This window comes from Austrofundulus limnaeus, unplaced genomic scaffold (genome assembly GCF_001266775.1).
Source record: "Austrofundulus limnaeus strain Quisiro unplaced genomic scaffold, Austrofundulus_limnaeus-1.0 Scaffold31, whole genome shotgun sequence".
NCBI classification, from domain to species: Eukaryota; Metazoa; Chordata; class Actinopteri; order Cyprinodontiformes; family Rivulidae; genus Austrofundulus; species Austrofundulus limnaeus.
The window spans coordinates 71,434-84,522 of NW_013952433.1; the positions used below are offsets into that span (position 1 = coordinate 71,434).

Genomic DNA, 13,089 nt, shown 5'->3' on the forward strand with positions numbered 1-13,089 from the left:
ATCAATGACAAACAAAGTGCTTAAAAATTGTTTTTTTTTTTCAAGGTTTGGTGAAAGCATCACAGAAAAACACTGAACTGCTGCCAAGTTTTCACCGAGTAAAACTTAAATATTATTTTTTTTAACCCTCTGAGGTCTGGGGTCTAAATGGCCGTTTTTGATTAACTTTGAATTTACCTCTATATTTTCACTTTAAAAACTATTTACCTTGCCATGTTTGGTATCATTATTTTCAGCACAACCTCAGCTTTATGATTTTAGAGAGAACATTTCATTTTGACACAGTTCATTATCACAGTGGACCAAGATATCACAGAAAAAAAAATCCGAGTAGAAAAAAATACTGATTTATTCAGTCTAAAATTCACAAATATATTTAACGAACATTTTCTGTTAACAATAATGAGACTCTGTAAGCGTAAACTTTCAAAATATATGTAAAAATGAATCAAAAACAAATAATATTTATGTTTTTATATCAAATATTGGGAAAATTCCCAGGCATTTTTTACATTTGCAAAATGGTTCACCTCTAATTCTGTCCAACATCAAAACGTAATATTTTATTTTTTGTTGTGAAAATTATGTTTTGGTTTTAAGTTGTGTAAAAAAAGACAAAAAAAKCTGAAAATGTATAAAATATTCTGAGTTACAAACAATATTTGGATTGTACAAGGATCCCTACACTTTATTTTCCGGCCATGTGAGATGTCAAAGCTATAATTTATATTAAAAAAGTAATCTATCAGTTACAGCTTCCTGAAGAAATATGGAACTGCTGCGCTTATACTTATCACTTCTGAAAGCAACTTTGTGACTAAAAAGCAAAATAATGTGTTTGAAAATATCAATCTATTACATGAACCTGACATAAACTTAGTTTAGATGGTCCCATCTGTGTATATTTATGATTCGTTTGCGTGGACTCACAGTGGATATGGCGTTGACCATGCCATTGGTGATCTGGTCCTGCCTCATGTGTTTGACCACGTCGAACTGAGCTGCTCGTTGCTTGGGGATGATTTGGTCAGCGATRTTCTTCAGTTCAGAGTTAAACTTTTTAAACAGATCCTCAAACAGCAGAGACAAGAGCTGAAGAAACGGAGAGAGTAGTTTTTTATTGAGTGAATGCCAACTCAGCAATCACACGATTGTTTACTATTTTAAGCTGTCATACATCAAAACGTTCAGCTCATTTAAAAGCTGGAGCTCTGAGAAGGTTCTGGAAATTGTTTTACACCTGATGCCCTTATTGATGCTACCTGGACTCAAACCTGCAGTACTGACCACTGAGATACACCCCCCTTCCCCCCACGTCACCACCACCACCRCAGAGTCAGAAGGCAATAAAATCCACAATGAGTGAATTAGTAACAAAATATTAAAACGTAAAAAAACAAACTCGAGTAAAAACAGTAATAAAAACTGTGAAAAGTTAAACTAAAAAGTTTACAAATTTTACAGGCTGAGTTCACAAACGGCACATTTTAGCATTTTAAATAAGCCTTATGCTACCTTTAGCTTCTAGCTGGCTTATTGCTACATTTAGCTTTTAATAATAATAATAAAAATAATAATAATAATAATAATAATAAATAAATAAATAATGCATTTAATCTAGATGGGAACTAGAAGAGCAGTACATTCTGAATTTTGTTTCTGCCTTACTGTTAGCTTTTAGCAAGCTTTCTGCTACTTTAAGTCAAAGCTAGTTTTAGCTTCTAGCTAGCATTGTGCTTATTTTAGCTTTAAAAACTCAACTTTCTTCAGTCCACACTGCAGAAAATGTAGTTTCTACAGTTTTTCTCTCATTCTTTTGAAAAACTTTTCCTCAAGATGCAAAATATAAACTACCTTAAAAACCAAAGATGACTTTATGTCTTTACTTTTCAACTGTGATCAACAACCGAGGTGCGTTTTTACCGTCAGGTTTAATAAACCAGGTGTGCCGGCTTACAAATAAACCTGACCTGGCCTTCGTCCCAGGTTCCCCGTCTTCCTCTGCCAGGTCTACGGGAGGCAACCTCTCCCGCAGCCCTGACACCCCACCTTCTGCATTAGCATACATCAAAACAAACACGCGGCGCTGTTTGAAATTAATAAAGAAATTAAGCTTCCATTGCGCAGCTCGGCCAATTAGTTGAATGTCAGGGAACCATAATTGGAGCGCGAGGAGATTGCTGGCGTTGTTGGTGCGTAAGCCCCCTTTTGAAAGAACCCACCCCCTCCTCCTCCTCCCATCTCCTGCTCRGTATACAGAGCAGGTTGGGGGGGAAATTAAAGGCCTTAAGACAGCAGTAATTACATTATCAGAGCCGAGCCTGCGGATTAGCTCAATCGCTCCAGTCAAGGCAGCATTTCTATTGTCACGGTGCTGAAAAATCCCCCCCACCTCCCTCCATGCTTCCACAGCCTTGGGATTTCAGTGCCACCGCATATCTCTCTCCTGACAAAGCCAGGCTGGAGCACAAGGGGGTGGGGGGGACAAAAACAAAACAGAGGAAAAACAAAGCGGAGGGGGYAAAAAATAATGAGTTTTATTAAAAGGAAGGTGACGGGAACAAAGATGCAGGTGAGAGATCAGAGCTGGAGCTGCTGACGAGCTCCGGTGCAGCGCTCTGATCCATTCACACTAAAAATCACACGCGAACCAACTATTATTAATAAGAATCAGTAAGARTTGCCTTTTTATGAGTAAAGAAAGGGGAGTAAATACATTTCAGGTAGCAAAAATTGATGAAAGAGGAAACTACAAAACCCACGGGCAGCTTTTATCCTTTAATAAGAACAAAAGTGACCAGATGGAGGATTTATTGAAGAAACAATGAATGAAAGCACACACACAAACAGCTGCACAGTTAGCCTACCTGTCCGGCCAGCTCCAAACGTTTGTTTCCATAATAATCTCTGTCATCCACCTTGTTGTCTCCCTGAGCCAGGATCACCCTCCGGACCATCACAGCCAGGTAAATACACTTGGCCCGGAAGTTAAACTCTTTCACCTGAAGACAAAATGTAAAAAAAAAATCAGCTGATGACTGGATTAATAATTAGAGATTTGTTTTTACCAGTTTACGTACGGGCACGTGACTGAGGATGAGAGAAGCCAACAACTCTCGGGCTTCCTCCATCTTGGTTTTCTTCGGACCCCCCCACATCCTCTGCCGCCGGACTTTGTTCCCCAGAAACCTCAGAGCCTGAAACACAGAACAGCAGAAACAGAGGGGAGGTCACTCTCTGAATTACTCTCAGCTACTARCACACCAAACTTCAGCTCAATATCTGTAAAACTGACTGAATTATAGCCATTTCTGTGTTGACTAAAAGATATGCAGCAGACTTTTACACATCTGAGTAGGTGTTTGAGAAAAAAAAAAGACCTCCAAGCTTAAAAAAAAAACTAAAAAAATATTTAATACAGAGACATAAGCGGCTTCAACAGCTGGTTTCAAAATATAATCGCCATCTAAAGCAGGAAAATAAAAAGCAATTTGATGAAATCACCTCTCCTGTTTTAGATTCAGGTATCTAAAAATAGATAACAGCCAAATTTGGTTMGTGCAGATCACTTATAATCTGATAACAATGTTTCTTAAGCCTTATCTGCCTTTAATTATATAGATTTAGGTCTCATTGTGCGAAACACAAAAGGCCCAAATGAATAACCTGAAAGGACGTCACGGAGGCTGGCAGACACAGAAACACGGCGCGTTGCTAGGATCCAAACACGGCATCATCAACGCATCGGCGGATCCTCCGACAACATAATCTTTATCAAAAACAAATTGGTTGATTGAACGCATCAAAYGAAACATGTGGGACTCTAATATGACCATGAGAAATTGGGTTTAACCGGCTGGAAAGACTCAATCTTCATCTTCTGATCAGGAAAGGAGAAAGCCTGATCACTAAAAAAAATCATTAGGGACGTTTGCATCATATCGTGTTCAGGTTTATTTTTAAATTTTCTGAACGAGCTTTTATTTTGAAAATGTGTGGCTGATTTTAACAGACCGTAACAGGGTGAAGAATCATTTTGTAATTTGTAACTTCCTCTTGACCAGGTCGTCACTGTAAATGAGAATTGGTTCTGAACTGACTCACCTGTTAAAATAAGGTTCATTYTCTTCCTGATTCTTGGCCTCACCATGAACATGCTTGGCAACCAGCCGAGACGCCAATTAGTGGACAGAATAACCGTTAGCATCATTTCCACTTTTCATACGACGCTAAGCTAACCAGCAACTGTCATTTTCTTATTTTAGCTTTATTCACAGTTTTTGTTCCCATTTTTAGTTAGCATTTTGTTTTTGTATGGAAAAAAAGGTTGACGCAAGAATTTTTGAAGAAAAACTTTCAGACATGTAAAAAAAAGACAATAAATGCACAACAAGATGATCTTTTTATTGAAAACTGGGTGGATTTAAAGTCTTAGGATAAGGTTAAGTTTTTTTCTTACACTTTCCAGGCAGAATTGTAAAATAACTCCAAGTGAATACTTTGTTACTCTACTTAWGTAGAAGTTTGGGTATCTGTACTTTACTTTAATAATTATTTTTCAGCCTACTTTTTACTTCTACTCCTTACATTTTTACACAATTATCTGTACTTTGTACCCCTTACATTTTTAAAAGGGTAAGGAGTAGAAAGTATATAAGCATATTTATATGAGAAGTATAAATATATATATCATTCTGACACCGTATAAGTTTGTACACAATCCATTACAGCTGCACATCTTTAAAAAATATTTTTGGAGAGGTCAACTCACAATAAATGTCATTTTGGAAAATCTAACCACAAGCTTTTACTCAATACTTTTACTTTTAATACTTAAGTACATTTTATGTCAGAAATTTACTTTTGATACTTAAGTACAAAAAAAATTAGATACTTTAAGACTTCTTAGAGAAGACTTTAACTTTTACCAAAGTAATTTTATGATAAGATTCTTGTACTTTTACTCAAGTATCACTTTAAAGTACTTTATACAACACTGTTTCCAGGCTTCCATCTCATTTGTTTATCTCTTTATTTTCCTTAAAGATGTTTTTATAGGTGTTTTTACACAATGAAAATATCTATATATTATCCATCCATCCATTATCTGTACCCGCTTATTCCTTTCAGGGTCGCGGGGGTCCATATCCAGCAGTCACAGTGTGAGGGGCGGGGTACACCCTGGACAGGTCCATCTACATACTATTATGTTTGTAAATCTAATTGCAAAAAAGTCTCTGAAACCATCGGATGAATAAAAAGCTTCTAATAATTATAAATGAACTGGTTCTGRCTGCTGTGATACCTGAGTTTGTGTGAAGATCTGGGCTTTCTGACACTCCTCCAGGCTCGAGGCGAAACTGGCCATGACGTTTTCCTCCGTTCCGATCATCTGCACTATTTCCTGGTCGCTCTCTACACCCATGCCCTGCGTGGGTCACATGTAAACACGAGGAGAAGGTGAGAACTTCTCTGAAATACAACATTCATGTAACCACATGAGGCCCTCACATACATCATCAGACTACAATAGGAGCCGAAACAAGGAGACGTGAGGAGGTGAAGTGTGTTCAGCGGGTCGGAGAGGCTGAAGGCTGTGTGACATTTGCTTATGGAAATGTGAAGCTTTGGGAACCGATGCGTCGGGGCCCCCGCCGTGGATATGAGGTCGTCTCCGCAGCCGCCACCAAACATGGCAAGAGGCGGGGAAGAAGCCAATCGGGGGCGAATGAGTGCTCGGCAAACGGTGGATTCTGACACTCGGTGCTCATAAGGTAACATTTTTAAAGAGATTTTCCCCCAGAGGTGATGGGAGATCATGCTGCCAGCTGTCCAAGTGACATTTTCACAGAGTTTAACTGACTGATCAAACCTCCATTCATTAGGTTTGTATGTAATTCAAAGCTACAATATGAGGAGAAACAAACTTTAAATAAAAATGTTTTTTTCAGACACCATCTTATTGTGTTGTGGCGCCACCTACTGGACACAGAAACCTCCTTCACCTTGAAAATGATGGCAATGGGAGCATCTTCAGACAGCGTGTTGTGTCTCAGGTAGAAGCGGCCCTGCTTCACAATAAGGTTTGTTCTGCTTTTCTTCTCATGAGTGGAGCTGAAAATAAATAAAATAAAAGCAAAACCTTCAAAAACGGTGGAAACTCTGGAGTCTCTGCTTTTAGAAGACTCTGTCGTTTTAATTGTACCTGGTCACCGAGGCTCCAACAGCACCTTTCCTGTCCTGGTCCACGATGATACGATTCTTGGACAGCTGTTCCTGGATCAGAATGACTTTCTCCTGACCTTTCACAATAAAATAACCCCCTGAAAATTAAAACAAAAGAATTAAACATAAGCACAATAAAAGAGTTAAGTTTAGGTCCGTTTTAAATGGACGAGTTCTGACCTGGYTCCAGAGGACATTCGTTTAGTTTGGAAAACTCCATGGCTGTCTTCCCTGTGAGGACACAGTTTGAGCTTCGCAGCATGATTGGCATCCTGGCAAGAGTGGAGGTGAATGTTAACAATACAACTGTTTCTGWACAACACAAAGTCGTTAGGAGATGGAGTTTTTTTATTTTATTTCAGCAGATAAAAACCCCTTCAGATACTAAGGATTCGTTTAAAGCTGTAAATTTAATCTGAATGTTATATAAACAATTAAAAACCTTCCAATAGGCAGGGCGTTTCGAATGATTCTCTGACTGCCACGTGTGTACTCGATGTCCACTGTGATGGGTGCCGAGTAGGTCATGTCTCTGAGCCGACACTGAGGGAAACAAGAAACATCTCATCTTCTTTAAAACCTTCTATTTCATTACAATTATCAAATTACCCATCCATCAGAAATACAAAAACATCTAATTTATTCTCAAATAATAAAAAGTTTCTGATCACTTGATTTTTCWATTTAGTTCCCTTAGTTTAGACTGAGCTCACCTCATGAGGAGAAACCGGTCTGGTTACGTTAAAGCTTTCTTCAACATCGGGCATCCCGACATAGATGTTGAGGTATCTGCACAGAAACCATTTTGTTCCTTAACTCTAACAATGAAAAGGTACGGTGAGCGTTTCATTACGGATCACTTACTTCAGGTACCACATTGGATCAGCATCACTTGTGATTTTCTCATTGGCTTTCATAATCTTTTTTATCTAAAAAATAAATAAAGAAGACATTCATGCTGAACTAACAGCTGAGACAGATGTGGTAAAAACACTCATGTTGGYTTTTAGTTTTACCTCAACGTTGATGAAATAGTTGAAGGAGTCGATGTGCTGCTTTACCAAACCTTTCACCTATAAATATAAAACCAACAACTCTTAATCTGTGCCAGCTCAAGATAACTTCCAGACTAAAAGTGTGCTTTTATCATATTTAAAATAGTGTGATATAAATTAGACTTTTCAGAGTAAACTGTTTGGGCTAAAGTGGTTCTAAATTATTTATTTCAACTCAAATCAGGGCTGCAYGTGCAAATCGTATTAAATTTTATCCCAGTCGCTAAAACTGTTTATTATATAAAAATTACCAGTACATATAGAATGAGAAACCTGTAAATCAAATAATAAGATAAGAAAAAGGGCTGAAGTGGCCTAAGTGTTGCTCAGCGTTACCTTCAGGAATGCTGGTAACAACTTCCATTTTTCCTGTTAAAATGAAAAACAAATTAAGTTTCTCTCAGTAAACAGTTTGTCTCACGACCATTTTATTTGTTGARTTAAAAGATCTAAGCTTATGTTGCTTCTTTCTTTGAATTAAATCAGTCAAACCACCACAACAAACTGCAGCTTTAGCCTCGGAGATGACGACTGTTCCGTGGACTACAAACTCTTTTATCCCACAGTCAWTAAACTCACCGCCACAGTGTTGACAGGAGCCGCGAGCTCCTGAGCGTTTAAATCTCCAAACTCTCCTCCTAGCACCTCCATAGCTAACGCTGCGGTTCAGCCGTAAACAATTAAACACATAAATAATGTTAGTGTTGATTCAGAGCGCAGGAAGTGTCTGCAACATGCGTCCCGACTTCGTGTTTCATTGTAAAATCTTCCCCCTACTAGTAGGACGGAACTAAAAAGAAACGTTCCGTTTGAAGAAAAGTCTTCCTCGTTTTTGCTTTCCCGTCAGTCTCAGTGCTGTTTGTGGAACGTCTGCCCCCTGGTGTTGAAACAGCGTAACTGGTACTCATGGCTTTTGTACTGCAGGGCCTTCAAAATAAAATAAAATAAAATAAAATAAAATAAAATAAAATAAAATAAAATAAAATAAAATAAAATAAAATAAAATAAAATGGGGAATCTGTAAAAGAAGAGTTTGAAACAAACGGCAACATTGACAACAAAAATTTCACATTAAAGGCGGGGGGCGGGAACAGGAGTCAGTGAACAAAAAAAGAATATGGGTCCTTAATAATAACTTTCTTAAAACGACCATGTTGTTCAGTTAATAGTTTTATTTTGACATAAAAACATTTTAAAAAATGTGAATTTTTACTGTATTAGTTTRACACTTTGGAGGGATTTTTCAGCAGCACCTGTACAAGTAAGTTAATAAACAGTATGCTGATAAAAACAATTTTTTTTAGTTTTATATGTGCCTTCAAACAAAGATGTGGGTCACGTTGTACGGAGTGTGGATGGAGTCAGTGTGAGGGRGGCCTGACGTGTCTGCTGTTGCTGCTCAGCAGTTTGGGGTACGCCGTCCCAAGAGAGCGACCCTGCCTGATGACCACCAGCTCCACCTGGCACTGGTCGATGTTCACCAGCACTGTGGAGCTCCTCTCTGTGCTCATGAGGAAGATGACGGTGAACAGGGCCATCTCAAACTCGGGGCTGGTCCCGATGAAGGCGCTGCCGACGGGRTTCACCAGATTGTGCCAGCTGAACTGCAGGTTCAGAACGTGGTCGTCCTGATCGGGCTGCAGGTGGAGGCAGAGATGAGTTAAACAAAACAGCTGGTGTTGAAGGAAAAACTTCTTTAAAAAAAAAAAGATGGACTCACCAAGTCGTGGTCTCTGGCTTTGTACCCTTTGTAGTCCAGGTGGTTGTTCTTCTCTTGCAGGTAGAACTGAATCCAGTTGTGAAAGCCGATTATTTCTGTTCCGGACTTGGTTTCACCAACAAAGACATGTTCGAATCCACAGGAGTCCATGCTGTCACACAAACAAGAGCTGTGTCACTGTTCTCACAGTCTAAAATACATAAAGACCTGGCAGAGTTTGTTAGGAATGACTCTCAGCTACTACAACACCAAATTTAAGCRCAARATCTGTAAAGTCCACTGAATAGAGGCCATTTTTAGGAGCCGTTTAAGGTCAYTTTTTAATATTTTTGGCGAACATCTTTAATCAGGTTGACTCCAAATGTTAAACATTAACGATGCTTGAAATGTGGGGGAAACAAAGTGCAAGAGCATTGACTTAAACTGAGTAAACCTCAAGATAAACATTTTGACACACAGTTCCTGGCAGGTTTTCTTACCCGCTGTTTCTCTGCCGGCGGTAAAGGTGGAACCAGATCAAGTTGAGCTGGTTCTTGAACAGCCTCAGATCAGAGCTGGACTGTCTTTTGCTCACCAGGTACTGATGAGCTCGCTGAAATAACAACCGTCYGCTCAGATCACGCTTCACAAATTTACTTCAGTCGTGTTAAAACAGGTTAATTGTTGCACATTTGACTCATTTTTAAACAAAACACAGCTTTATGTACGTTTCATATCTGCCTTTCGTATTTTCAAACGTTTTCCCGTCAGGACAACAAGAACTGAACGTCCACATTTTTTCCAGGGATCCCCCCTCTGAGGCCAACACCACATTCCACAGCTGCACACAGATGTTGCAGCTGCTTRACTGTTTTCCTCTCAAACATCACAGTGTTCAGTTTGTGCAGAATGCACAGAAATTAAAGGAGCTTTAAAGCTCAATAAGACATTTCAATYCAAAATAAACAGTTTATGCAGCACAAACTAGTTGTAACACGTCAGACACACCTTCATGACGTCAGTCTGCAGAACAGCATCCAGGAACAAACTGATTTCTGTCAGCTCCTCTGAGGTGACTCGCTCTGAGACCCCTGTAGACCGCTCGTAGTTGTCCAGGAGAGTCATGAACCCTGGCAGGACAAAAAAAAAAGAAACACATTAATAAGAAATAAAACAAACTCTAAATGATTTACTTCATGATTCTGACACTGACGAGAGAAGGTGGTGGAGTTTCTCAGTTTGATCTCGTCCACACTGGAGAAGAGAGGCAGAGAGGCGTGATCCTGAACCAGGAGGCTGCCGGGGCTCACAAACCCTGCTCTGCCCTGGACAGGTCACAACATCCACACACGCATTTTCAAATCAAACACCAGAAAAGTGTTGCCCCAGGAAAGAGAGAGAGAGAGAAAAATGGCTCCTCACTTGGACAGAGATGTTGTAATCCGCCCCAGGCTTCATTCGATTCCCATCCAGCCTCCAGAGCTCGTTGAAAAGGTTGGATAACTCCTGGTTTACAGCCGGTCTGTTACTGACAGAAACAAGCACACAAAGCTGACAAACATTCACACAAATACATGAAAAAATGTACTTTTTATGTAGTACCTGTATGCATCCAGTCCATAGAGAAATACTATGAGCAGGGCTCCACAGAGTCTGTAAGTCACACACAAAACAAGTTTTCTGTCAATAATCTGATTCAAAATCAGAATTAAAACTTAGAAAMTTAGTTTTCAGACCTTGCAGCCATGATCCCAGAAAGCCTTCAAGTGTCAACAGAACCCTGGGTCCAGGGTTCTTACATAAGCCCAGTCTCCACCCAGCTCTTTATGTTCTGCTGGAGTTGGACCAAAAACAGTGGAGTCGGGTTGGAGTTTATGTTTCGGCCACCAGGGGGCGCTTTGTTTCAGGATCTGAATCCACAGCCAGAGAACATCAACACTGTCCTTATACCAAAACAAATCATGTCCAAAGGTCTAAATGAAATGTTTGTAGTTAAACTTTAAAACAGAATTAAACACTTTGATTAAACTGATACAAWTTCTAATCAATAACCCCCAAAACACAGTGTTTGTCATCTGTTGCTTTTGTCTGTTAACAAAATATCTCATGAACCACTGGACTGATTTCAACGACTCTTGCAGAAAACAATCATTAAATAWTCTTCTACAACTGATTAACCTTTGGAGCCATCTTGATTTAAGATGGCCGTCGCAGCTAACTGATGTTAAGAAACATGAAAATGGAGATAACCTGTTTAATTTTGCTAATATTGACCTCAATTTTAGTGCGGTAGTAGTCGAGACTGTTTTCCAACATACATGCTGATGAAGCTTGTTGGAAACTTTTGTCATCAACTATTTGAAGCCCACTTTGCCTGTTAGCAAAATATCTCATGAACCACTGACTGGATTTTAATGAAACGTTTAGTAAATAATCATTAAATGTTTATCTACATCTGATTAACTTTTGGATTCATGCCTGTTAAAGATGGCTGCCACAGCTACACATTAGCAAACAAATACAACTATTATACTGTCTATAAAAGACAGAATAGCTGTCAACACTTGATATTTCCATTTAAAATATGAAGAAAATATTTGAAAGTCAAACTTTTAGCACAATTTTGCACAATTCAAATTAAATATTTTGAAAGAAACCGTATTTGACAGCAAGTATGGCTTTAAAGTAACCCATCATCAGGATTTAAATTTTTACAAGTCAATTAGAAAAATGAAAGAGTCGAACAAAATGATTAAAAAAACATAAAACTAACAAGAATAAAACTGAAAATTCACTTTACAATCAAGTTTCTAAAGTTTGTTCAAAGAAAACTCCAATTTGACTTAAATTACTTTATTGATCTTTAGAGTTTAAAAACAATCATATTTAGAGATACAGTCAATTCCAGCAATATTATAAAAAAAAAAAACGTAAACTCACATTATCTTACCTCAGTCTGACACATTTTCTTAAAAATATAGAAATGCAAACAGGTTTCCAAAAATCCTTCTAGGACAAAAAACATAACATTAAAATATGCAGAATTCTGACACCATGCAATGATATTTATTGTTTTTTTTAGTGTGAATACGTGGAAATGCAGGAGTACAAGTGACATCTTCAAAGGATAAAAATATAAAACCATTATTATTTAATCAGCCGGGTTTAGGTGAGTAGAAAAACATAGCAGCTGTTTTAGAATTAAACTAAATTAAAAAAGAATATTACTTCTATAAAGTCCTGTGGTTCTGTGAAGTCGGTGCCTTTCTTCAGATTCCTCCACAATGTCATATATATATATATATTAAATCTATGTTGGCATTTTGCTGCTGGTTGGCACTTTAGTTCTGTCAGAACCAGAACAGCGTCTAAAAGGTCTCCAGAAACCAGCTGGCGGGCGAACAGAACAGTGGTGTTCCCTCTAACAGACGACCATCGACTCAGACAAAAACTAACTCAAATACTTTTGGCTCTTTTTTTTTGAACGCGAACACTAAAAGGAGACGTGTCTGCTGTGAGCGGAGAGAGCTGGCYGGACCGGTTCTGAGGCCGACCGTCTCACGCGTTGGACTCCTCGTCGGTGACGCTCGGGTTGGGTGAGTCGGACGTCTCTTTGAAGAACTCGTCGTCTTTCAGCATGCTCTGAAAACACAAAGACGACAACATGAAGCCCTGGGATCAATCATGAGCTCTGCTCTGGTTTTTATTCTTACTGTGAGGTTCTGGATTCCCTCGGAAAACGCTCCGATCTGTCTCACCGTCCCCTCAGAGTCCTCCATCTGGAGAGAGAGAGAGACGCTGATCAGACTTCTTAAATAAATTTAAAAATCATTATCCACGCAATGTATTCTCTGTCCACGTGACACAAAGTTCTCTTTCTGTCCACATTTTGTGGGTCAGGATCACCTGCTCCAGCCGGTCCAGGTCGTCCTCATAGATCTGGAGCTCAAACCCTTTCTGGAAGCTTCGGCCCTTTGGCATCTCCACGTCCATCGGACACACGTACTCCTCGTTCTCCTCCTGCTTTTTCTTCCTCAGATTCCCAAAGTTACCAAAGGACAGTTTCCTCGGCTGGTTTCATAAAAAAAATAAAGAAAAAAATATTTATTT

General features: G+C 39.0%; 3 protein-coding genes across 3 annotated transcripts in view; all 3 read right to left on the minus strand.

Annotated features, from left to right (window-relative positions):
* Positions 1-8,048, minus strand: part of polr3b (polymerase (RNA) III (DNA directed) polypeptide B) — a 22,897-nt gene extending 14,849 nt beyond the window's left edge. Inside the window, exons 1-13 of the mRNA XM_014005480.1 lie at positions 7,860-8,048; positions 7,617-7,649; positions 7,242-7,298; positions 7,090-7,154; positions 6,939-7,014; positions 6,668-6,768; positions 6,406-6,497; positions 6,206-6,323; positions 6,006-6,114; positions 5,306-5,428; positions 3,081-3,197; positions 2,868-3,002; positions 931-1,092 (exon numbers count right to left, since the gene is read on the minus strand). Coding sequence (XP_013860934.1) covers positions 931-1,092; positions 2,868-3,002; positions 3,081-3,197; positions 5,306-5,428; positions 6,006-6,114; positions 6,206-6,323; positions 6,406-6,497; positions 6,668-6,768; positions 6,939-7,014; positions 7,090-7,154; positions 7,242-7,298; positions 7,617-7,649; positions 7,860-7,931 — 1,260 coding nt within the window. The 5' untranslated portion in view covers positions 7,932-8,048. The remainder of the gene's footprint in view (positions 1-930; positions 1,093-2,867; positions 3,003-3,080; positions 3,198-5,305; positions 5,429-6,005; positions 6,115-6,205; positions 6,324-6,405; positions 6,498-6,667; positions 6,769-6,938; positions 7,015-7,089; positions 7,155-7,241; positions 7,299-7,616; positions 7,650-7,859) is intronic.
* Positions 8,049-8,434: 386 nt separating this feature from the next.
* On the minus strand, positions 8,435-10,848 carry endouc (endonuclease, polyU-specific C). The gene is made up of 8 exons (XM_014005481.1): positions 10,716-10,848; positions 10,582-10,632; positions 10,402-10,507; positions 10,193-10,304; positions 9,988-10,109; positions 9,480-9,592; positions 9,001-9,151; positions 8,435-8,917 (listed from the first exon to the last, which is right to left on the minus strand). The coding sequence occupies exons 1-8, from the start codon at positions 10,724-10,726 to the stop codon at positions 8,642-8,644; spliced, it is 942 nt and encodes a 313-aa protein (XP_013860935.1). The 5' UTR covers positions 10,727-10,848; the 3' UTR covers positions 8,435-8,641.
* Positions 10,849-11,816: 968 nt separating this feature from the next.
* Positions 11,817-13,050, minus strand: ppfibp1b (PPFIA binding protein 1b; the record flags this gene model as incomplete). The annotated part of the gene is given in 3 exon segments (XM_014005482.1): positions 11,817-12,621; positions 12,693-12,758; positions 12,886-13,050. Coding segments are annotated over 3 exon segments (315 nt in total), but the record flags the coding sequence as incomplete, so codon positions are not given.
* Between the last annotated feature and the right edge of the window lie 39 nt (positions 13,051-13,089).